At 52.1% G+C, this 25,555-nt stretch overlaps 1 protein-coding gene across 2 annotated transcripts in view; it reads right to left on the bottom strand.

The window, feature by feature from the left end:
- The window catches only part of OPCML (opioid binding protein/cell adhesion molecule like), a 498,943-nt gene that overhangs the window by 12,230 nt on the left and 461,158 nt on the right, over positions 1 to 25,555 (bottom strand). Inside the window, exons 4-7 of one of the 2 annotated variants that reach the window (XM_027092918.1) lie at positions 3,885 to 4,022; positions 3,394 to 3,514; positions 2,770 to 2,921; positions 1,836 to 1,862 (exon numbers count right to left, since the gene is read on the bottom strand). In XM_027092918.1, the coding sequence (XP_026948719.1) occupies positions 1,836 to 1,862; positions 2,770 to 2,921; positions 3,394 to 3,514; positions 3,885 to 4,022 (438 nt within the window). The remainder of the gene's footprint in view (positions 1 to 1,835; positions 1,863 to 2,769; positions 2,922 to 3,393; positions 3,515 to 3,884; positions 4,023 to 25,555) is intronic. The other variant, XM_027092919.1, reaches the window with a different exon arrangement.

Here is a 25,555-nt window from a genome sequence, read left to right as displayed (position 1 = left end):
CTCATTCTCCCTCTCCTCCTTCTTCTCTCCCTCTTCCTCTCTCTCCCTCTCACCCTCCCTCTTCTCCCTCTCCTGCTCCTTCCTCCCCCCCTCCTCCCTCTCCCTCCCTCCTCCTCCTCTCCCCCTCCCTCTCCTTCCTCTCTCTCTCCCACTCCCTCTACCTCTCCTCCCCCTCCTGTCCCTCTCCATCCTCTCTCTCCCTCCCTCTCCTTCTCCCCCCTCTCCCTCTCATTCTTCCACTCCCTCTCCCACTCCCTCTCCTTCCTCCCTCCTCCCTCTCACCCTCCCTCTTCTCCCTCTCCTGCTCCTTCCTCCCCCACTCCTCCCTCTCCATCCCTCCTCCTCCTCTCCCACTCCCTCTCCTTCCTCTCTCTCTCCCACTCCCTCTACCTCTCCTCCCCCTCCTGTCCCTCTCCATCCTCTCTCTCCCTCCCTCTCCTTCTCCCCCCTCTCCCTCTCATTCTTCCCCTCCCTCTCCCACTCCCTCTCCTTCCTCCCTCCTCTCCCTCACCCTCCTATTCCTCTCCCTCTCATTCTCCCACTCCCTCTCCCACTCCTCACTCTCCCTCTCCCTACTCTCTCCCTCCTCTCTCTCTCCCACTCCCTCCTCTCCGTCTCCCTCTCCTCACATGCTCAGGGGAAAGGCCATGTGAGAACGATGGTCGTCTACGAGCCAGGACGAAAGCCCTCATCAAAATCAGCTGACAGATCTTCCTGGCTTGATCTCGGCCCTCTGGCCTCCAGAACTGTGAGAAAACAAGCTTTGGTGGTCTCAGCCCCAGCCTGTGCTACTCAGTTGCGGCAGCCCTAGCCGGCGAACGTACATTCATCTCCACACACTGTTGTTGTCGGCTGTGACACACTTCTCTCCTGAGTCAATGGTACAGAGGGACAAGCGCCCGGATCACCTCGTTGTCAGTCCTGGAACCCCACTGTCAGCCACATCCCGCCACGGGCAACCCCACCGACTCAGGGGTGACGGCAGGGTCAGTGGCAGAGCAGCAACCCAGCCACACCTCTTCTAAGTTTTATCAAGACCTAGGGATGGACATTCACAGACACCGAGGTGTGGGCAGAGCCAGTGGCCCGTGATTGTCTCGGATCCAGAGCTGTGGGAAGGGCAGCTGCAGAGCTGAGGCCCCATCTGGCACGTGAGGGAGCGTGAGGGAGTGTGTGTGCCCATGGTTCACACCCTCATCCTCTGGGCAAACTCGCCAGCACCTCTTCACTAGCTATGCGTACTTCAGTGTCACTTAGCCTCCTGGGTCCTCCTCTTACCCATCTTTAAAATGGGGCTAGTAACCTGTCTTGCACGGAACTAGCATGATGCCTGGAAACCAATAAATACTTGGTAAACGGTAGATGATATTATGATCATTATGAATAATGACCCAAGTACTTCCATTTGAAAATGAAGCTTTCAGAATTAAGTCATTAGCCCTTTCTGCCTTGGGCTGGAGAAATTATACATTCATGCTAGTGTGATTTCCCCATGGAGAAAATCATCTGGTAATCCACTTGGTGTCTAGGCTGGGTTCCCCTCGCTGCTGCTGCTGAGGCCACCAAGTAGAAGTTTATTGTTTGTTTGTTTGGGTGGGAGGGGGGGAAGCCCTTCTCCGGAAACATATAACGATATTTCATATGCACGTGTGTGAAAGCCATCATATTCTACATGCTTGCTACCTAACCTGTGCAGACCAACCCCCTGAAGTCTAGCCACTGAGGAGAAATACACCAAGGTGGTGGAGCTGGCGAGCCTGTCTCTGAAGGAGGGTGGGAATCAAAAGCACAGGCATTCAGGCAGGCAGAGGAGGGAAGGAACGTGCTGTACCCACCTGCCACTGCTGATGAGGGGCTTAGTTCTAAGACACACACAGCAAAATGCACACACAATGCAGAGAGAAAACAAAAGACATAGATCACACATTTCAGATGGCTGGTGGACAAAGTTTAGTTCATGTCAATGCTGAAAGCTTGTTCTGGGTCTGAGGTCCACGTGAAAAATGAATACCCTTCCGTCCTATTCACCAGACGCTTCCCTCTAACCAAATCTCAGCAAATAAACATGCACATACACACACGGACAATCGCCACAAGCTGGGCCTGGCCCGTGGGGTGAAATGTGGCACGAGGAGATGGACACAGCAGCGCGAGAGCTGAGGGAGGGAGGGTGAGGTCCCCCGAAGGGCCACTCTGGAGGCCCCTCCCACCGTGTGGGAGGGAGAGACCTTCAGAGAAGGGATGGCTGTCTCAGCTGTGGACAGAGCAGTCGTCCCGATGAGGACTCAAGCCCCCTGCTCCGTTCATTTCAATGAATGAGAACGTGACATGCAGTCAACATGAGAATCATGATGGCAGCAGGTAACTTGGTTTAAGATTTTTAATATGATCCCTGGAGTCATCGACTCTTACTGTAGAGGGTATCTTAAAACTATATCTAATTTGCCCTCCGACCAGGAGACAGTACTACAATCGACCTGCTCCACGGTTCCGTCGTGTTTACGGTAACCACTGCACAACCTGGTTCAGAGTTAGGTTGATTCCTTTGCTGAGGTGCACAGCTCACCTTGCACGAGACCAGGAGCTATCAGTTACCTTGCAAACACCACGTACCGTGTGCCAGGAGAATGAGGTAGAGGTGCGTTTGCATCTAAGGTGGGGGGTTGAGCCCTGTGGATGGACACAGGCCAAGCAGGGTGCGCCCTCCTCCCTCCCGAGTCCCTGCAGCCCCGGCCCGCCAAGCCCCGCGTCCAGGCCTCCTGCACTCACCATACAGCGTGATGCTGGCGTTGGTGTTCCCAAGCTTGTTCATGGCCACACAAGTGTAGTTCCCATAATCCTTCTCTGAGACGTTGAAGAAGGTCAGTGTGGATATGTGGCCTCTGTTCTCAATCCTCAGGCCGTCCAGGCCGGTGGCCAGCCTGCAAAGAAAGAGGAGGAGCGACGGGTTTGGTTGCACACACACAGTGAGGCAGCAGACAGGAGGGCCCCGGGAAGTCCAGACGGCGCAGAGGGATCCACGCACACACTCTCCTCACACAGCCCTTCCCTTGGACTAAGCCGGCCCATCTACCCTCCAGCTGTAAGCACCGCGGCCGCCATCAGGGGCCGAAAGGGAAGGGTGCCCACGCTCCAGGGCCGCATTCCCCTAGTCCTTGAAGACCACCGTGTCTACAGCTAATCTGATTCTGAAACAAGGTCCATCAGTTTTGTCCACTTCCCAGCCCCCTCCGTGTTTTGTTTCTGGTTCTAAAAGGAGACTCTGTTATAATGGAGGCTGTAATCAGTTTGCTTTTGCCGAACCTTCCCCCTGGACTTCATCACCCTCCTTGCACGTGGGGAACGATCCATCAGCTCTGCTTCGGACATGCCCTGTTTCCGCTTTCAAGGTACCTGGTATCTTCCTTGAACCACTGGAACTCAGCCGTGGGCACTGCAGAGGCTTCACAGCTCAGGATGCCCTTCTGGCCCACAGAGACACCCGTGTTCCTGGCTTTGGAGATGTAGGGAGGGTCTGCAGGGAGATGCAGAGCGAGTCCGTGAGACAGGTGAGACGCACATCCGTCACGTGCCGTGCACGTCCCCCTTCCCAGCTAAACGATCATGTATTTTAGGAAGAGGACTTCTTGCTTGAAGATACTGCGTTTACCCCAGCATCTCTTCAAGCCTTCACACTAACCCAGAGTTCATGAGTCTCCCCATTAGCTAAAAGTCCTGACAGTCCATGGCCCTGGCGGTGGTGACAAGCACAGCAATCTGATACTGTATTTTCCTGCTGGAAACAACTTGGGTCTATCAGAAGATGACACTGCCATTACCTCTTGGTCCCCTCAGCCCCCATGCCCTCCTTTCCGCTGGAACTCGCTGACAGTGGGGCTACTCACAGTTGACAGTGATTTTTACTTTCCGCACATCAGGGGCAGCAACATCATTCAAGGCGCTGCATTCGTACTCCCCGGACTGGTCACGTTTGATGTCAGAGATTTCCAGGTATTCGTCCTCACTCACAAAGCCCTGGCCATCTGGGAGGAAAGAAGCAGACAGAGACAATCAAGAAACTGTGAAACCAGGGGCGTAACTGTACTCACAGAGCTTGGAAGAGAAGGAATACAAAAAGCCATAGAATGGGGGTTTGAATATCAAGTCAAAGATTCTGGACATTATGTTGGCCCCAAAGTAATTTTTTTTTTTTTTTTTTTTGTGGTACGCGGGCCTCTCACTGCTGTGGCCTCTCCCGTTGCGGAGCACAGGCTCCGGACGCGCAGGCTCAGCGGCCATGGCTCACGGGCCCAGCCGCTCCGCGGCATGTGGGATCCTCCCGGACCTGGGCACGAACCCGCGTCCCCTGCATCGGCAGGCGGACTCTCAACCACTGCGCCACCAGGGAAGCCTGGCCCCAAAGCATTTGAAGAAATTCTCTGCTTGAGTCTTGGATCAATGGATTTTTGTCCAAGTCACTTTAACTTTTCACACCATTTGATAAGAAGGGCATGTTATTATTTTTCTTACATGATAATTAAGAGTACATATGAAATACTGTGGCACATTAGTAAGCTCTGATATTCTTAAACAGAACTGTCATGATCAAAAATGTGGGAATAACTTTAGGGTATGTGAGTATAGACATCTTCATTTTTCACAATGTAGAGATGCCTTTGTACACAGAGTACAAACTACTAACTACTCGCAGAATGAATAAGTGACCATTTAACAGTTTGATACAGACAGACACAAAGCAGCCGGTTGGTTTCAAACTGTCCTGGAGAAGATAAAGTGGAGAATGAATGAATGAGGAAGCCCTTCTTGCCTGCTATGTAGTAGGTGCTCAATAAACATTTGCCAACATAAAATAACCCTGAGATCCCCAGAACCTGGGGTGAGGGAGCTCAGTGGGTGTAATACCCGGCTTTGTAGGACATTCTGGAGGCGTCATTCTCGGGCTTTTGGGAAGCCTGCAATTCATGATCCTGAATACTCGGGGGCTGCAAAACTGACATTTCTTGCAGTCACTGTTACGTGCTCTTTCACAGTCTGACCCCTGTGCTTGCAAAGAGGACAGACCTTCTGGCTTAAAACACAAATGTCCTGAGGCTGTCAAAGCGCCAGGCTCCTGTGAAAACCCAGCCAACCCAAAGGCCGAGAAGGTACAGCCATTTGCATTTCTTTTAAGCCTGATACCTGATTCCTTTTTATGCTCCCGGCATGAGAGCAAAATTAGCTTTCAGGATGATAAAAACACATGGTAACTTTTCTCACTCCCCGTAGAAGCATAGCTGATCCAATGGTTGCTCGACAAACGAAGTCTGGGCCCACGATGGGTTTGGCGCAGGAAGTGGGGTGTCATGGGGATGGGCTGATGGGCAGACATGAGGCCGCTGCTGTGGCATCCTGACTCTGCTCCACGTGGAAGCACTGGGGTATCCCCACCACCCTGCCCCTTTCCCAGGACACTGGCTTTTCAGCTCCCGGGGCCTCCCTTGCCCCCATCACCCAGCCCCACCAAGGTCACCAAGGTCACCCAGGCTCTACCTTCAGTGTCTGGATGTTGGTGATCAAGGCCAACCCCAGAAGGTGTGGGGCTCCAGGCAAATAGGTAACAAACCGAGTCACTCGGAGTCAGCTAGGAGCCCAATCTCACGCTATTCTTTGAAGGAAATCGTGCGTCCGTCGGCCAGCCAGGCAGTCCACTTACCAGGGCACCCTCCTGGAACTTAGGCCGGTTGACAGGCCCCAGGACAAGCCCACAGGTGAGAATTTCAGGATCTTGGGAATCTGGTTGAACCCATGTGAGGACTGGCTGGAAGTCGAGGCGAAGGGGGGAAGTGGGGATTGGGACAAGTGCACACTTCCCAGTCTGAGATCTGAGTGTCACTCCTGAATGGCACTGCTGGCCTATGCTGGTCCCAGGCACCGGATGGGAACTTTGAAAATTCTGAGGAAGATGCTCCAGAGTGGGTGCCTCCCGGGGCCCTGCCTGTTGGGGCCTCAGGGTGGTGGTGCTGGTTACGATGCTCGACCCCAGCAGACATTAATCACCCAGGCTGGTTCATGTCTAATTCCTCAAAGCTTCCTCTCAAAGGAAGGATGTCAACATCCTCTCACCCTTTTCTCCTTATTTCTCTTAGACTTAAAGAATCTCAGAGTTGAAGGGGATTCTGAAATCACTTATTTCAGGACGTCTAATAAAGACAAAAATGGCCTCGCTCATTGAAATGATGCTGGTTGACCAATCTAAGTGGTTTTAAGGATTAAACAACAATAAAATCAGACCAAAACGACTTTCCAGATTCAGTGTGCCTTCCTTGTGGTAAATAAATACAGCAGGATGGAAAGGATGGCTCTCTCCTACTAAGACTCCATCATTCTTTCAAAATGTACCGCAGTGTATTTGCCACAGGTAATTAACCCCCCTGCACTTAGCCAAACAAATGAGCTGTACCTACAGTGGGGCTGGCAGGGCACTAGCTATACCTAGTGGGGCTGGCAGGGCACTAGCTGTACCTACAGTGGGGCCGGCAGGGCACTAGCTATACCTAGTGGGGCCGGCAGGGCACTAGCTATACCTAGTGGGGCCGGCAGGGCACTAGCTATACCTACAGTGGGGCCGGCAGGGCACTAGCTGTACCTAGTGGGGCCGGCAGGGCACTAGCTGTACCTACAGTGGGGCCGGCAGGGCACTAGCTGTACCTACAGTGGGGCCAGCAGGGCACCCTAGACCCCAGGAAGCACCTGCTCTGCAGCATCTTCCTCAAAACTTTCAAAGTTCCTGTCTTTGAATTGGGGGAGTTGGGGGGAATTGCTGGACAACAAGGCCACCCTCTGCAATGCGGGAATTTATCTTCACTATCTGTACTGCTGTTTTTATGGACTGTTATGTGACAGCAAAAAAAGAGAGGGAGGAGGGAACAGTGTTTCACATAAAATGGGGATCGTTACAATAATACTACCTCATTAAGTGAGAAAATGAATTTTGTCAAGTTAGTTCTATAAAGTAACTGGTTCTCGGGTTTTAATTTGCATATAAATTCCTCCAAGTTTTTATATCTGTATCTATAGATAGATTCTGATGTGGTAGGTCTAGGGTGGCCCTAGGGTTTTGCATTTCTACCAAGTGTCCCAGGATTTCCGTGCTGCTGGCCTGGGGCCCACGCTCTCCACCAAGCGCTGTTCTCAGCCCGTTCTTACTCACATGTGCATCTGGGTCTGTGAAGGGGTCAGCGACGTTTCCTGCCTGCCCTTTGCGTTGAGATCCTCGTGGAGCCGGCATCTCAAGAGACACCCTCTCTCTGGAGTTGAGAGCTTTGCCGGGCACACTGACGCTGAGGATGTGGACCCCTGAAGCTACTTTTCCACTGAGTCTTTGTGATCTTACTGCAAAACACGCGCCCACTCGAACCCAGCTTTCTTTGCTAAGAAAGGGAAGATGTTGACACCTGTCCTCACCTCAGGTCCATGGAAGGAGACGGAGATGCTATTTTCTTAATTGCTTTGAATACTGGGTGAGATTTGTAAAGCACAAACAATCTAGGTTGCTAAAGGCCTGGAGACCTAGGAAACTGCAAGGTGGAATGCTTTCCCTGCCCTCTCCAGTTCTGGTTGCGATGTAAAATCCTGATTCCATGCTGCAGAGAAAAGGGCAGGAGGGAACAAATGTTTGAATCCTGTTTGCTAGGAAGGCAGACTGCTGACTGGGCGGGGGAGGCAGGGGGGGACCACAAGAGGGGGGACAGGAAAGGAGGGAGGAGGACGACGAAGGATGCACTGGTGCAAGGAAGGAAAGAAAGGCAGACGGTGTGATCTGGATGCCATGGGAAAGGTTCTGAAGACACATTCAAAAGGGACTTGAAAGAAAAGAAAGCTTCAAGTCTGCCCCGCAGTTTTGCTTCATGGTAAGAGGTCCTGTAATAAGCCAGTAACCCAGAGGCATGTCACCCTGCCCTGTGCATTCGGACAGCCCAATATAACATGACTGGAAGCCAAAGCAAGTGGGCTCTGCATCACTGGCTGAAATATATTAAAAAATGCGGGTTCTTTCTTTCCACGGAGGAGCGCTTTGAAGAAGATAAGTTCAGTCCACTGTATTAGGAAGATTAAGATCTGCAAGGATACAAATGGGGCCATTTATCAGGGATGGGGGAGGTCCCTGGACTCAGACCCCACAGACGCAGGTCTCGTGCTTGGGGAAGGGCTGAGCCGGCCCCATAGTTCCGTGGGCACAGGGCGGCCTCTTCTGCAGGGACACATATTCCGACCTAACAGTCACGGAGTGCAAGGAATGAGCAGAGTGTCCACGAGCAGGGTCTGGGCCATCTCAGAAACGGGGGAGCAGGCCACCCCTGGGAAGAAGGGTCCCTGGCCCGGCCGGCTGTCCCCGATGAGACCGGTGGCTATCTTACTCATCCCTGACAGTGAGAGAGGTGATGGGCTAGATGCCGTGGGTGGAGAGGATGTAGAAGGCAAAGTCGTTGACTTTGGGTGGTCCACGATCTCATGAGCCCAGACCTGCAGTGCTTTATGTTTTTTCTCCCCAGGCTCAATTTTTCCATTCTTAATTGCTTTTAGACCCCTTAAGTAAGGCATGGTGGGTCAGAAAGATTTATTAGAGACGGAAAAAAACTAAGCATTCAGGGATGAAGAGCTCGAAGAGGAAGTCCACAGTAAAACCCGGACGCTTCCTGACCCACTTCTGCTTTCTCCCTTTTCATCCTCATCCTTCTGAGCCAGCTGTTTCTCAGCCTTCACTCTGGGCCCAATTTTCCCTTCTTTTTTCCTCAGCCAATTCCTCAGAATTATAGAGCTGGAAGTACCAGGGGGGTCAGAGAAGTTAGCCTCCCACTTTCCTGGATGACTGTCCCTGACAGAGTATCTGCCCCTCCGCGGGGATGTCCCCAGGGATGATTCCGGGGGTGGCCTGTTCCTTTGCCTGACCGTTCACATCATTCAAGAAATCCTCCCCAGTTGGAGGCAAACCCTGCCCGGCTTCTCCCTTTGAAATGATCAGAAGTTGCTAGGGAGGTGCCCCATCCCCTCTGCCCTTCCTCATCAGCCACGGAAAAGCTGCCGCTCTGTCTGGGGAAGATGCTTTGAGGTTAAATGCCAGCACCTGTCACAGCTTTTGCCATGAGACCTGTCAGGAGGTGACTCACAATGGCACATGCCTGGGGGCGGGCGCCCTAGAGGAAACGAGCCGGGTGGGGGGACCATGGATGGACAGAGGCATCAGTTCAGGGAGGCGAGAGCATCGGGGAGGAACGGCCACGGAAGGAGAACACAGATGAGCAAGAAAGCGGGGGTAGAGGAGACGCGGCCAGAAGGAAGGCAGTGGGCGGGGGGGTTGGGGGGGGGATGGAGGCCCCGGGGGGCAATGGACTCACACGGCAGGGAAAGCCAGAAATCCGCTTCCCTGCTGCCCAGCAAGAGGGGCTATTACAGACGATTCCTACTGATGCCGACCTTGGAAACTTGGAATCAAACACCTCAACAACCACGTGCATGCCACTGCCCTGCTAGACCACACCTGGGCTTTCTGGTCGACCCTGGGAAATAAACAGCCTCTCACCCACTCAGCAAGCAGGACAGCCCTCCGAGTGATCCAGGAGCTGAAACTACTCCTGTGAAGAGTGCACGAGGCTCAGGAAAAAGGGGTGTTCACTGGAAGGCTGTGTATCTGCCGGAAACCCTGCCCCCGGGGTCCGGAGCCAGATGAGGCAAAGGGAAGGGAGTGTCTGAAGCCGCCCTCTCCCTCTGCTGCTGTCCCTGAAGGTGTGAGGGACAAGACAGACGTTGTCAGGGGTGCACATGGGGGTGGGCGCCCAAGTCCTGTCCCTCGTCCCTCTCTCTCCAGGATGCTGGCCCATGGAACATAATTGCAGAAAATGAGCTGCAGGCAGATCAAAACCTCAGCTTCGGGCTTCCCTGGTGGCGCAGTGGTTGAGAGTCCGCCTGCCGATGCAGGGGACGCGGGTTCGTGCCCCGGTCCAGGAAGATCCCACATGCCGCAGAGCGGCTGGGCCCGTGAACCATGGCCGCTGAGCCTGCGCGTCCGGAGCCTGTGCTCCGCAACGGGAGAGGTCACAACAGTGAGAGGCCTGCGTACCGCAAAAAAAACAAAAACAAAAACAAAAAACCTCAGCTTCATGGCTGTCAAGGTGGCCTGCAATCTGGGCTTGGCATCCTAGGCTGACCCAGATCTTGCCCTTCTCCCTGTGAACCCAAGACAGCTGGACTGGTGCAGTGCGAGGCCTCAGCCTGAGTAGGTACTGCCCACAGGCCCCAAACTGGACCTGAGTGCCAGGGCTGCCTTGAAATGGAGAGTCCGGGGTGAGGAGGCCCCCTAGAACCAAGCGGAGTGTCTGGGGAAGGTGATGGGATCAGCAGTGCAGCCCTCACTCGTAGGCCATGGTCTTGTCCCTGCTTAACTGTCGGAGCAGATAACCTCATCCATTATCCGGGTCCCCCGTCTCCCACAGTGAGGGGGCCAGGACTGATGGCATGGGAGAGGAGCTGGGAGCTGCCTCCCCCTGCTTCCTAGGGGTCCCCTGGCGTCCTTCTCCATCACACACCTGACACAGGAGCCTCCTTCTTTCAAAGGACAGAAACCTTAGAACATGCTCGAGGTGGGAACCGGGGTGAGGTTCAACACTGGGGATAGCTGGGCTCACAGGACCTCAGCCGCGAACCTCAGCACTCGCTGCCCGTGTGGTGTCGTCCGCTCTCAGCTGCAGGCACACCGAGAGGGAATGACACCCCTCACTTCTCTGACCTCTTTGTTTCTGCATCTGCTCAGGCTGAACATGCAGCATCTGTCCAGTCAGTACGTGATGGCTCGGGGGTTGGATCCCAGAACGCCCCCAGCTTTCCCTCTCTCCTCGCTCAGTCTCCTGTCTCTGCTGGTCTCCTCTGCACACTCTCCGTCCTCCCCAGCCCCAGCCTCTCCCTACAACACCGCGGGCAATAAGCAACTCTGGGCTCCCCGCCATTAATGCAGGGAGTGTGGACATGGCTCTAGCCATCCTTGGCTGCCGCCAACTCCCAGACACATCCCTTCCCCACACCGGACTTCACGAAAAGTGTGATGATGAACCCACTGTCTCATTTTCCCTTAATTAATATGAGCAACTGAACTGTGCTAACGCCATTCTGGTTTGGAGACGGAGCCGCTGGGTCAATGTCTCATTTGCTGGCAGTGACAGAAGCTCTTTGTGTTGGGGTCTGACGACTTTTCTCTGCCTGTGGCCTCAGGGACCTTCCCCGAGGGAGGCTGACAGTCTGCTGGCTAATGACGGGATCGGCGGGTCCCTGTCCCAGTTAACCGGGCGTCTAGCGGGGGAAGGAGTCCCTTAGTACTGCTCCCGGAGCTGGGGCTCAGACGGGGGCCTGGCAGGGGTGAGTTTCCCAGATGGTTCCCATGTTCTGACGGGACAGCGGGGGATAACACGAGGAGGGAAGGACTCTAGTGACTGGGGCTGTCCAGAAGCACAGACTCTGACACTGGGCTCTCCTTACCAGGAGGACCAAAGCCAAGATGCAGAGGATACGACGGCGGGGCGGGCAGGAGAAGGGGGTGTGGAGAGCCTCTCTGCAGGGAGGTCTGGGAAGGAGGGGGCCTGGAGGTATCCAGGGCCACAAGGGCCCATCAGGATGACCAGGGAGCACGTGAAAGACAGGCTGTTGGGCTCGTGCTCACAGAGCGACTGCACTCCTGTGGGCGGGGCCCTGCATCAGCCCCCGGCAACCTTCTAACCACTGGACCGCCAGGGAGGTCCCTCGGCTTGGTTTTCCTTATGTTCTCTCTCTCAGATGGGTTCATGAGATGTAGGAAAAATCAGCACAAATCAGAGATTTTTGGAACCTAGATGATACTGTTGACCCAGAGGGAAGGGACCCGAGTGAGTGCCAGAGAAACAGCCAGGGTACCAGCGGGGATGCGGCCCGTGCTCTTTAAATGAAAGTTCAGAATGTGTGCCGGAGAGAGAAGAGAGGAGGTGGACACAGACAGACGACAGACAGACAGAGAGAAAGAGGATGCAGAAGGCAGAGAGCTGGGATTTCATGCACAGGCAGACAAATGGCTGAGGACAGAAGCTTGAGTCCATTTGGAGAACAGGTTGGCTGACTTGGATTAAAAACGTAGCTAACATTTATATTCTAAAAAGTATCTAAATATAAACAGACATAAATAGTTCAGACCAAAACGTAGAGGTTGAAAAAAAAAAAAATCCATCACTTTCAAAAGCAGAGCTTACACAGCTATGTTACTGACAAAATGTTAAGGACATTTGAAAAATTTCTGTTACATGTTTTCCACTTTTATTACTATTATTTGCACTCTGAACCAACAGGGTTATTTCCGTGTTAACAACTACATAGTGAAATGAGTTCTGTGCTTTATTCTAAATAAACTACTGCTTTAAAAAAAAAAAAAAAAGCTGATAAGGAGATGCGTGAGATAGTGCTTCTTCCATGTATGTATGTCTTCAGACAGCTTGACCTGACCTTGCCGGCATCAGCCTACGCGGGCACCACTAGTAACCCAGACCCCGTTTCCCAAAGAAAACCATATTTTGGAGAAATGGCAATGCCCCGGGGCCGATACAGCCAGTGGGTATCCAACACCAGATCCCTGAGGACACTTTAGCCACCTGACTTTTTGAGCCCATGGCAAACCCTCCAGGGTCAGAATCTGTGGGGGGACAGGTGGAGTCCAAAATCTTCAAAATTATTTCTATTTTTTCTTTTCCATTACAGTTTATGAGAGGATAGCGAATACAGCTCCCTGTGCTATATAGCAGGACCTTGTTGTTTATGCATCCTGCATATAACAGTTTTCATCTGCTAACCCCAAACTCCCAACCATTCCTTCCCCACCCCCTCCCTCTTGGAAATTATTTCTAATAACAGAGCAACGTAAGAGCGAATGCTTTCCCTCTCGCTTGCTTTGGGGGGAGTTAAAACTTCCCTTCCACACCACCTGCAACGGCTCAGTTCCCCGGGGACTGATGTATTTGCACAGTAATGCCAAACACGCCTTTGTTATTTTTATAGGTGGGCGACTGTATTGTTAGATTTGCCTAACAGTCCCAGTTGACACCTGTCTTCCCAGGGTAATTACCGACAGTCACCCTCTGTTCTCGGTAGTGTGCTGGTCTGGATGATAAGCCCTGCGGCCGGTACGCCCCGCCCACAGAAAGGCCCGCATCAGGCCCCAGGGCTGTGCCCACACTCACGCCTGTACATCCAGCAAAGAGGCGGTGATTGGGTCCCAAACAAGGTCCCTTGGCTGTAGGACCCTCCTGGACGAAGGTCAAGAGTGGTCCCTGGGCTCTGCTCTCCTGGAGCTCCAGGCGCACCAGCTGTGTCTTCTCTGGGAGAACAGGGTGAGAGGCCGAGTGAGGGGTGAGCACTGCAGCCCCCGGCGGGGAAACCCAGCAGGGGCTCAAGGGCCCGAAGTCCCGGTGGGTCAGAGACAGGACGTGCACCTTCTGAAATGCTGTGGACGGCCCAGGGCACTGAAAGCAGCCCTATTATTTGCACTCTGAACCAACGGGTTTATTTCAGTGTGGTCATTTCCAGGCTTTTTGGAGGAAGAGCACAGCCGTATTTCCGCAGATGAGGTCCTGATGCAGCCTGACTTTTCCTCCTTGTTCCCTTTCTTCTCTTTTCTTCTCTCCTTTGTCCTCTCCCCATGTTAGCCCCCAAGGGCACGGCTGCATGGCAGTGATGCTAATTATCACTGTTCATTATTAATATTTGTGAAATCCTTATATTCGCTTCCAGGCAAAATGCCCACGAAACCAAGCAGCCCTCGGCGTGCAGGCCACGCCGGAGTCAGTGCCCACGTTGCAGAGCAGGGCCTGGTTCTTCAGCATCAGGGGACACAGTGCCGCTCAGCTATGGCGGGAGCTGGAAGGGGAGGGCTAGGAGCCCTGCGCTCAGAGGGCAACGCCTCTGCCCGGGCGAGGCAGGAGCGCTTCCCGTGATGCGGGGGCCCTTTGGAAACTTTCTTGTCAAGGACTCTCCGTATCTGCACCTCGAGCTACTTCTAGGCAAGTCTGTCTCCCACCTGCCATCCAGGCTGGACTCTTTATCAAGCTGACCTCTCACCAAAGGCATCGGTCTCCTTGGCCTCCCTTTTTAGCCTCATCACCATAGAGGTCACATTACACGTGACCTTCTATGACTCTGGGCCAATCATAGGAATAAAGGCTGAAAACCACTGAATCAGACATCAGGAGACCTGGGGTCTACCCTCTGTGTTGCCACTAATGGGCTGTGATTTTGAGGAACTGTTTTTACCATTCCAAGTCCCAGGTGTTTGGGTTTTTTTTTTTTTTTCCTATCAAATAAAAAATAGCACCAGATGACCTCTAAGGCCATTTGTAAATCTCATAACTTATCGATATGGGCTATGACAAGGAACCCTAAATAATTCTTTAGTTCCTGAAACTGATGACCATGGTGTTGATGGACAGAACTCCAACCCCAGGAGCTCAGGGCCATTGGCCCCTAAGGAAACATTGAAGGTCCCTGCGGCCGGGCACGCGTGCTGGGGAACCGACCTAGCCGCCCGCGCTCCGTCTGGGGTCTTGACGACGCAGACCCAAGGACAGAGACGCCGTGTGACTTCAAGGTGGCCCTCATCTGTCGCCATGGTGCGGCTGCTCCGTGATGGGGAGGAGAGAGGTTCTGACAGTTATGAAGGGCTGTGTGTGTCTGGGGGTAATGTCTCGAATTAATGGAGAAAATTAATAATTTCCTTTCCCTGCCAAGACTCCTATTCACGCCAATTTTGACAAGTATCTATTCTTTTTCCCTCCTCTAGATGGGCAGATCGGAATAATGTCTTACAGGTATAACTAATAATCCCCTTAGATGATTTGTGGCCCATTTGCAAAAGTGCACTCCAAATGCAGGACAGCGACGCGCTCTCTGCTTTCTGTCCTCCCCGCGTTCGCAACGAATATCCCTCCTTGCTACGTGGCTCACCTCCTGATACTTCCCAACCAGGGAACAGATGCTGGGCAACAGGCGCGGGGAGGACCCCGTGCTCGGGACCACCCCTCCCCTGCGCCTGCAGAGCCAGAACCAGCGACGGCTACACCAGACAGACACAGCCACGGGATCTGAGGGGCCCCACGATGGTTAGTGTACGTGGCACCTTGACATGGCTCCGGGCTGCCCGGATAACTGGTAACTATTGCTGGATGTGTCTGCAAGGGTGTTTCCGGGGAGATTAGCATTTGAATCTGAAGACTGAGTGAGGCAGACGCCCTCACCAATGTGGCCACCTCATCCAGGCCTTGGAGGACCTGAAAGGAACAGAAGGGCGGAGGAGGGCACATTCTCTGTCCATCTTCTCCTGCCCTCAGACAGCTGCACTCCTGGTCCCCAGGCCTGCAGCCTCAGGCTCTGGGACTCACACCAGCAGTGTCTCCCACCTGCCCCAGCTGAGGGCCCCAGGATAGGGAGTTACACCGTCCGCTGCCCTGCTTCCCAGACCTCTGAATCCCAGACCGGCCTCCATCACCGGCTTCCCTGCTCCCCGAGCTTATAGACTCGAGACATGGGTCGTCTCGGCTTCTAACTATCCACGCCAGATCGTACAGTCAATCTGGTCTTATCCGCCTCTATATTTAATCGGTTCTGTTTCTCTGCAGAACCTGATGAATGCAGGCCTAGGGGAAGCCAGAGGCTGAGGTTCTGGTCTTGGCTCTGCTACTAATTAGCCCCGAGCTCAGGGAACCCACTTCGCTTCACGCAGCCTCCATTCCCTTATCTGCAAAGGAAACTGGCATCGTAGGTCCTAGGTCACTGCGCCGTTCCTGACTTTCTTTGTGGCAGTCTTTCTAAGTAGGGTTGCTGTGCTCTTAACGTCAGTCTCTGGACAGCCTGACGATTCTGGGTCATGCCTTCTGGGTGAAGGCATGGATCCTCTTTCTACCCATGAAAGCTGGGGCTGCCTCTGGATCTGGAAGGCTTGGGACCTGAAGGCTCAGGCACGGGCTCCCAGGCCCCGGCTGTGCCCTCGCCCTGCCTGCCTTTGTTGGATTTCCTCACACTTTGTGGTCACATATGTGGTCACATATGTTAAACTGTTTCAAGTTTAATGCCTCTTACCTGGGAAGGAAGGAGAGTCCTGAGAATTCCTAGATGTTTTTCCTACTGGCTCAGATTCCTGTGTTAGTTTTGTTTTTGTGACCTTAGGGGGCATGGAGCCTCTGCCTTCTTGACTAACAATGGCAGTTCAGGAGATAAAACCAGGGAGGCCTGTGGACTTCCCTGATGGTCCAGGGGCTAAGACTCTACATTCCCAGTGCAGGGGGCCCGGGTTTGATCCCTGGTCAGGGAACTAGATCCCACATGCCGCAACTAAGAGTTCACATGCCGCAACTAAAAAAATCCCACGGGCCGCAGCTAAGACCCAACGCAGCCAAACAAATAAATACTGAAAGAAAAAGAAGTAGGGAGGATTGTAAGGGTGACTGGGATCCAGGGGCAGGACTGGACCGAAGGATCCTGGACAGAAATGGAGAGGTTGGGAGGTGGTCTTTTGTGTCCCTCCACAGTGGGCAGGGCCTGGAGCCTGTAGGTGACAAGTAGCTGGACAGGTGGTGCATGTAGGTTTCCAGGACCACCCTGAGAGGGAGATTCTGAGAACGGGTCAGGATGGAGTGTCAGCTACCCTGTAATGTGACCCTGACTTATCCTACTTATATGCAGCATTAGAGCTTCTTTCAATTACAGAATATTGTACCCTGATGGTAAGTCCTGGAATTGATGTAAGTAACAGTTTGGTATGTACTTGGTTCACATATTATACACACATAAACACACAGATACACGTATGATATGCGTGCATAGCAGCAGAGAAACAATCAATTGGGAAAGTAAAATACGGAGCCTTTCCAATTCTGACACCAGGTCCTGACACCGAGCAACTCAGCACCAGCTGGGTGTCCTGCAGTCCAGCCCGCTTCTGACGCTCTCTGCCTGGAGCCCCTGCAGGACTGTCCCCCGACCCCCAACTTCAGATGCCAAATGCAGGTCCAGGTTGTGCTCTGTGCTTCTGACCGACTGGCTCTAGATCGGAGGGTCTCACGACCCCCTCCTTGGGTTTGATTAATTTGCCAGAGCGGCTCAGAGAACTCAGGGAAACATTTTACCGACTTGATCACCGGTTTAGTATAAAAGGATATAATTTAGAAGCAGCCAGCTGGGAGACACAGGAGAACAAGGTGCAGAGAAAGGAGACTCCGTGCCCTGTGAGTCACCGCTGCCCCTGAATCTCCACCTGTTCACCAACCTGGAAGCTCCCCGAGCCTCCTTCTCTTGTTTGTTTGCTTTTCCTGGAGGCTCCGTCATGTAGGCGTGGTTGAAACATTGGCGGTTGGTGACTGAACTCAACCTCCAGCCCTGGCCCCTCCCAGCCAGTCATGGGGGCTGGGGGCGAAGGCTGAACGTTCCAACCCTCTAATCACAGGACTGGCTCCCCTGGCAAGCAGCCTCCACCTTTAGTGTCATCCAAAAATCACCTCATACACATCACAAGAGACACCTTTCCTCCCATCAAAGGAAATTCCAAGGGCCTGAGAAGCTCCGTGCTAGGAACTGGACAAAGGCCAAATAAGTATTTGTTGTTATAAATCACAGTACCACAGCCACCCTTTTCAAACTTTCATCATTACTTAGGAAATAGCACTCTACTGGGTCCAAAAGCAATCTCTAACTCTCTGTGTAAGTTACTTACTTAACCACCTTGGGCTTCCTGTTTTATCACCGGTAAAAATTAGGGATTAGATTAGATTATTTCTAAAAAAGTGTTAGCTCCAGGGGTTTCCCTGGTGGTGCAGTGGTTGAGAGTCCACCTGCCGATGCAGGGGACACGGGTTCGTGCCCCGGTCCGGGAGGATCCCGCATGCCGCGGAGCGGCTGGGCCCGTGAGCCGTGGCCGCTGAGCCTGCGCGTCCGGAGCCTATGCTACGCAACGGGAGAGGCCAAAACGGTGAGAGGCCCGCGTACCACAAAAAAAAAAAAAAAAAGAAGAAACATTAATTTTTCAACCAGCTATTGATTATCAAATATTAGAGCTAACACTTTTTTTTTTTTTTTTTTTTGCGGTACGCGGGCCTCTCACTGCTGTGGCCTCTCCTGTTGCGGAGCACAGGCTCCGGACGCGCAGGCTCAGCGGCCACGGCTCACGGGCCCAGCCGCTCCGCGGCATGCGGGATCCTCCCGGACCGGGGCACGAACCCGTGTCCCCTGCATCGGCAGGCAGACTCTCAACCACTGCACCACCAGGGAAGCCCTGTTTCTTCTTTTTGAATTTTATTTTATTTATTTTTTTTATACAGCAGGTTCTTATTAGTTATCTCTTTTATACATATTAATACGTATATGTCAATCCCAATCTCCCAATTCATTCCAGCACCAATAATGTTTCTTTCAACCACTGATTCAAACCCTGTGTGCGCATGTGTGCAAAGAAAAATATAGCAAAATAAGAAATACACCTCAGTCTCATGAGGAAAGACAAAGATATAAACAAGCCCAAAGAGCCTTGAGCTTAGCAAATCAGAAGCCAATTCATCTTGAGAAGAAAACAAGTGATATTTCCATTATTAAATCACAATTACAAAACCAATCAGCTGCAGAAGAGGAGAAACCATTTCCATCAATTATTACTGAACTGAACATAATTTTTCCATCACCTGCAGATTGTAAATTGGGCTACACTCATCCAGGAACTCTTCTATCATAGGAGTTATTAATCAGGTAATAACTTTGTCGAATTAGCAAGGACACTGATAAGATGGTGGGGAAGTAGGACACAGGGAGCCGGGAAGAGGCATCCAGGTTAACTCCTGAGACCAGGCGCAGAGCCCTGGAGAAGACCCATGGTCAGCACTGTCCTCGCAGTGCCCCTGCCCTGCTGAAGAAAGCACCTGGCTCTGGGGTTTTCACTCCAGAGACTCAGCATGGGAACAGGCGACAGTAAGTCAACACTGCATCCTTTACCGGCTGGCTAGTGGCTGCCGCCGGAGGGCTGTGACGACTCCTAGCTATGCGGGTGCCCCAGCTTTGGGGCACACCTCTGTCTACTGGCTCTGCTGGGCCCTCCACTTACATCCCTACGTGAATGGGGGCTTTCAGTCTTGGTGGAAAGTACTGACCGACTGTCTCATCAGAACCGCAAGTAGATCTGCGGAGTATAACGAGGCACAGACTGTCCTGTGTGCTCCTCCGATGTGCTGGGGTGACAGCATGGGTCTCAGTAGAAAGTTCTGTCGATCTGGTGCCTGAGCAGGTTCTCGGGCCCTCTGTTTTCTATCTTCCTCTACCATCCACTTGTTAAAACTCCAGCCCCACGGGTTTTCTATGCCATACAGAGCAGGCTTCCATCCGCCTAAATGGCCATGGGTTCGGTCCCTGCTTTGTAACATGGCAGGCTGTTCTGCTGAGAAATCGGGGTGTGCTTTGTTCTCCAAGCTGTAGGAAACCAGAAGGAGTGAGGGTGTCTTCTCCGCCTCATCCCCCGAAGCCAGGCTCTGTGAGTCCTGGATTCTGAGCTCACCTCTGGATTGTTAATGACTTTTGTGTCCTGGGGTCTAGAGCAGTTGCTAGGCACCCAGAAGATGATTAGCATGCAGGCTTTTGTTTAAAAGAAACAGGAAAACAAACTGTCAGGTTGCGGAAGGGGAAGTGGGCCAACCTGGGGGTGGGGTGTGTGGAGGCATCTGCCACCAGCCTGTTGCGGAGGGTGGCTACCTGCGCATATCCCACCCTAAAGCCAGTAAGTGACAGCAGCACCTCAGACAGGTGACAACGAAGCTGGATCCAGAAGCGGAGATGCACTCGCCCCACTTCCCGCCCTTTGTTCCTTCATGCAGGGGATTGAATTGTTCCCACCACTGAGGACTGAGATCCAGAGATTGTTTTCTCAGCCTTCGGGATCCTCTAGAGAGAAGAGACAGCCCCCCAAACACGACTTCCACTGAATTCCTCACCAGCCGGGCTGGTGAAGGCTCGACAAATGAACTGTACGTGTAACGACGATTCTTGTAACTGAGTTTCATGGAACAGAGATCACATGGGTTATTCACGCGCTGTCTCCCCTCCTCTTTCCCCTGAGTAACTGATTCATCCTTTGGGGCTCAACTTAGATTTTCCACATTTAGGGAAGCCTGTTATACTAGATGTTTCCTCTTCAACCTTCCAGACGCACTGCCCCTTCTTTGTCCTGCTTTCTTGGGCTGTCTGACATACATGAACGGGTCTACTTGGGGTGGCCAAGGGGAAGCCCAGCGAGTGGTCAGAGGGAGGAAAGGAGCTCAGGTGTGTGTTCCCAGCAGGTCACCTCTCACGCCTGGGTCACCTGGGTAAAGTGCACCGGTAACTGTGTCCCTCACCTGCTGCCTGTTTCAGCCTTGGGTAGAGCGCTACCCGTGGGCCTCCCCACACCGTCTCCACACCTCGTAATAACCCCCTTATTAACCTGCCTACAATTGTTCTAAGTTAACAGTCTGAACCATCTGTTTCCTGCCAGGGGGGCCCTGCCCTAGGCTCCAGTAGAGCCTGTTTTGATCCTTACATTTATCACTTTAGTGGAGTGTTTCCCAACCTGGTGACTTTACCCCAAAGGGGACACTTAGCAACCTCTGAGGACACTTCTGTTGCCAAAACTAGGGTCTGGGGAGGAGGTGCTACTGACACCCAGGAAGTAAAGGTCAGGATGAGGCTAAAGGCCCTACTATGCACAGGACAGCCTCCCACAACAAAGAATTATCTGTCCCAAGATGTCAATGCGCCACTTTGAGAACTCTGCCTCAGAACGTAAATGCCTGTTCTGTCGCCGGCATGTCCCACTCAGAGGAAGCCCGGTGAAGACAAGGACCGTCCACCACGTCCCCAGCGGCATCCCCGTGCCAGTCCTGGCGAGTGATACGGGCTCACAGGGAGCTGTTGGAAAACATGCAAGTGAAAGAAATGAATTCACGAATGAGACCCAGTCCTAGTTTTCCCTCGTCTCACTGTCCAGAGCTGGGGAGAAGACTGATTTATTCACACCTAAATATAAACCCAGCCAGAAATAACGCAATAAATGCATGCCATCTACACCGCGCATCCGGTGGAAAGGAAAGGTTGGATACTGGTTAGCTGGGGGCAATGGTGCAAGGAGATGCCGCTGGGCTTGCAGCTCAAGCAGTGCTGGACACAGGCCTTGAGATGCTCCCACTTCAACAGGCAGACTTGGAACAGCACATAAGGGGGAACAGCAGGGTGAGGTGGGGAGGCGGGAGGATTCTGGAGAGTGTGCGTTAGTTTACCACAGCTCCGCTGAGGGAAGTTACTGGTGGCTCTTGGTTAGTGAGTGCTGGCTGCAGGGGAAAACCCTGCCCACCTACATCACCTCGGGGGAATCGCAGTCACGAGCCAGCAGATACTTTCATGCTGTGCTTTCCCATCACACTTCTCACTGACTTGATGAGCAAGAAAAGGCGCTCACTGTGTGCGAAGCACATGACAGGAGCAGAGTCTGGGGCCTTTTTGGGGGAGGAGTGGGGGGCAGTTAAGGTGTCCACTCAGTGGACATCTATCGGCTTGACCCCTCCCAAGCACACTGTGTCACCCGGGTCTCATTTGCACGGTCTCTGGTTTTAGACCCCACATGACTGAAGAGCCACTTCTCACTTCTGCTTTTACTACCAGACCCAGCTTCTTCCAGGCCGTAACCTGCTCTTGGGGAATAAGGTCTGAGGAACTCAGCATTTGCTCACGAGTCCTTGGGGAGGCCAGCAACAGAACTCATCTTAGAAGTCTGATCGTGAGCCTCTGACCCAGGAGGTCAAGGACCGGCATGCAGTGAGCCGGGGGCCACCTTCCTGAGGCCAGGCTTCAGCAGGCTGATACCCCATCAGGAGCCGCCGGGCAGTCCCTCCACGATGGGGATACTCCCCTGCCTCTGCCGGGGCTGCTCACACTGAGGCCCCTCAGAGGGGCTCAGGGCTGAGGACAGAGCTCAGACAGCAGGGCACTAGTGCCCAGGGCTTCTGAGGAATGTGGCGGGAGCAGCCCTGCCCCTGGGATGGAAGCGGGTCCGTGTTTCTGGGTAATCAATTCTACGGGCCAGTTGCAGAGAGGTGAGGGGGGCTGCTTTCACACCCAATCAAGAGGCTCTATGGGAAGCAGGATGGACTCACCTGTGGAAAACCCACACCAGCACATAAACTGCTTCACGACTGCAGGGCCGTGTAATATCTGCACACCACCGGCGTGCACACCACCTACAAACGATGTGATTTTCAGTCTAAAATATCAATTTAGTTTTTTTTTTTTTTTTTCCCGGTAGGGTATAATAATCATGCCCTGACCCGGACCGAATAAACACGTCAGGGGCAGTGCTGGTATAATGGCTGATTCACCCTCTTCCTGGGAGACACTCGTAATTTTACGAACAGAGTGTAACACCATTATAATAGAATGTATCATATAAACTTGGATATATTACAGGTCGAACCCTTCTCCTAAAACATAACAGGGACATTCTTAAACGGCCTGATCTAGTCCTATGCTCCTGATACCGCCTCTGAAAAGGAGTTTCTCTCGGTTTCCTTATTTCATTTCTACTTTTTTTTCTTTTCTTTGGCTGCTTTGGGTCTTTGTTGCTGCACATGGGCTTCCTCTAGTCGTGGCAAGCAGGGGCTACTCTTCATTGCGATGCACAGGCTTCTCATTGCAGTGGCTTCTCTTGCTGTGGAGCACGGGCTCTAGGCACGTGGGCTTCAGTAGTTGTGGCACGAGGGCTCAGTAGTTGTGGCTCACAGGCTCTAGAGCACAGGCTCAGTAGTTGTGGTGCACGGGCTTAGCTGCTCCGCGGCATGTGGGATCTTCCCGGACCAAGGACCAAACCCATGTCCCCTGCATTGGCAGGTGGATTCTTAACCACTGCACCACCAGGGAAGTCCCTCTACTTTATTTTAAATTCCCAGGACCACAACATCCCTTTATGCTGCAAACGATCGAACTCATCAGGTGGGTGCCTTGGAAATGCAGGAAAATAAAGCTGGAGGGTCCAGTGAACAGCTGGGGACCAGTGAATAGCTGAGGGTCCAGTGAACAGCTGGGGGTCCAGTGAACAGCTGGGGGTCCAGTGAACAGCTGAGGGTCCAGTGAACAGCTGGGGGTCCAGTGAATAGCTGGGGACCAGTGAATAGCTGGAGGGTCCAGTGAACAGCTGGGGGTCCTCTAACTCAGAGTCACCTTGTTCCCAGAGGAGAGTCCCCAACTGGTGATGGTTGTTCCCCATCTGTGTTCCCACCTTTGGTGGTGCCCTTCGAATAACTGAATATCCTCTCGTGGATAGAACTCAATCAAGGGCTTGGGAGGGGCAGTTAGCAGAAGAGGCGTCTGCCAGCGGAGAAGCAAATTCATCTCTGCATCACACGGTGTCAGAGCCTGAACTGGCGCTGTTGATAGCATATTTCATTCCAGCCCCAAAGGAACATTTACCCCTTCTGGTTATGGCCCCAATCTTTAGTCACCCCGACACTGGGAGAAGCGAGTAAAGTACCCTGCAATAAGACCACGGCTGGATGGTTTCCTGCGAGTAACGATCTCTTCTAATGGGGCACAAACAAATAGGACCTGAAATCCTCTTTGCCAGAGGTTCAATCTTCAAATTTGCCCTCAAGCAACATCCTGTTGAGACGTGTGTCACTCAGTAAGTGAATATATGTCCTGCTCTGCCAGAGGAAGTCACTGACTACAACTGTTGACCTAACAGTCAGTGTCACACCTTTCATTTTTAAAAGGGTCTCCGTGCAGGTAATACAGTATACGGTAACACTACATTTAAATCATCCCAAACTCAAAAGTTCTCTCTGTTTAAACACCTTAAGCCAATCAGATATCCATCAAGACCATCTCTGTATAACTCCTTCTTTCTCAAATTAATTAGTTAATTTCTCCTACATATGAAATATTACCTACAATACTCACTATACCCCTGTCTCACATGGAGCTTGTATTTTAGTGAAGAAAGAATAGACATCAGATGATATCACAGATCATGTACCTTAGTAGTTAGTGCCTATCAAACTTTTTCTCAAGTAGTGGAACCCTCTCTGCCAATGAAATTCTACACTGAAAATTCACTAAGTTATAAAATGTGGGCTGCTTTTCTGGGGTGGGAGTGAGAGCATGTATAGAAGCCCAGGATGGAGTCCAGGGGTCGTGCTCCCAGCCTCTCCTTCTTCTGTTCCCTCCCTCCGTTCCTTAACCCTCACAGAGGCATGAGTGGAGGTTCCCAGGAACTCCTAGGCCTTTTATGAATTGCAGCTAGGGATAAACAGGTTCCCACTGCTAAGGAGAACACAATGCAATGGGGAAACAATATATAAAAAATATACAATATTAAATAACAATGAACAGTTTTAAGAAGCAAGTCAATCAAAAGAAAAGATGTCCAAGGCTGTTTGAATTAAATAGCTATGAATTCTAATCATTGCTAAAGGAATTTTAAAGCAGGAGAGGTCACCCTAGGCTGGAATCTTTTTAAAATTTATTTTTAGTCAATTATTTTAGCGTTTGTGGATTTTAATTGGAAGAAAATTCTGTATATCTGGTTGAACATCCTCATGTCGCCTCTGGTTCATTTCCAACTGCACTGTTGTCAGTAGCAAAAGAAAAGAACAGAGAGGACTGTACGTTTTCCCATTAGCCCAAAACCACATCATTCACCCATTTATTCAACAAATGATAAATGATTCTACCCAGGTTTCATGCAGAGGGTGGTGAGGGTGGAGGCCCAAATTACATCCATCAAGAAGCAACGCTGATTCACCCAAGTCATCAAGGGTGAAGGACAGAACAATACCGAACACGCAAAGTGCTTTGAACTTGTCAGGGGAAAGTTACTGAATAAACGTGTGCTATTATTGTTGTACTGTTCAACACAGGCCGCTGAAAATTACTTAACCGTTTAAACAATACCTTTTCTAATACTCTTTTTACAATTCCCTGGTTATAGGAAAGTGTATTATGCAAGACTGTGAGTCCACCGATGCCTGTGTCAGGCAGCAGGAATACAGATGTATAAGACAATCCTAGTGGGAGTCTTGGGGTCATAAGGACAAGTACAAGGAAGAGTAATGTAAGTGCCTTAGAGGGGGAAACGCGGGGGTGGACGGAACCAGGCAGAGTGCACAGAACCAGGAGAAGCTGAGACTGGACGGGAGGAATCAGCACAGCCAGGGAGTTCAGGATGGGCATTCCAGGCAGAGGGCTGCCCTGTTTGGGGTGCAGAGACAGGAGGGCGTCAGAATGCTCCACAAAGCACAGGAGCAGAGGCAGCCTTGAATACCTTCCAAAGGAATGGTCACTTCCAAAAGGCAGCAAGGAAAATAACAAGAGATGTAAGACACATACCCTGATCTTACGAAGCGTACAGCACAGCCGTGGAGTACGGCTACACACACACACACACACACACACACACACACACACACACGGCTACACACACACACACACACACACACACACACACACACACACACACACA

Source organism: Aethalodelphis obliquidens, unplaced genomic scaffold (genome assembly GCF_003676395.1).
Source record: "Aethalodelphis obliquidens isolate GAN/ISIS:26980383/991018 unplaced genomic scaffold, ASM367639v1 scaffold82, whole genome shotgun sequence".
Classification (NCBI taxonomy): domain Eukaryota; kingdom Metazoa; phylum Chordata; class Mammalia; order Artiodactyla; family Delphinidae; genus Aethalodelphis; species Aethalodelphis obliquidens.
The sequence above is the reverse complement of the archived record's forward strand: the minus strand, read 5'-3'. Positions and strand labels throughout refer to the sequence as shown.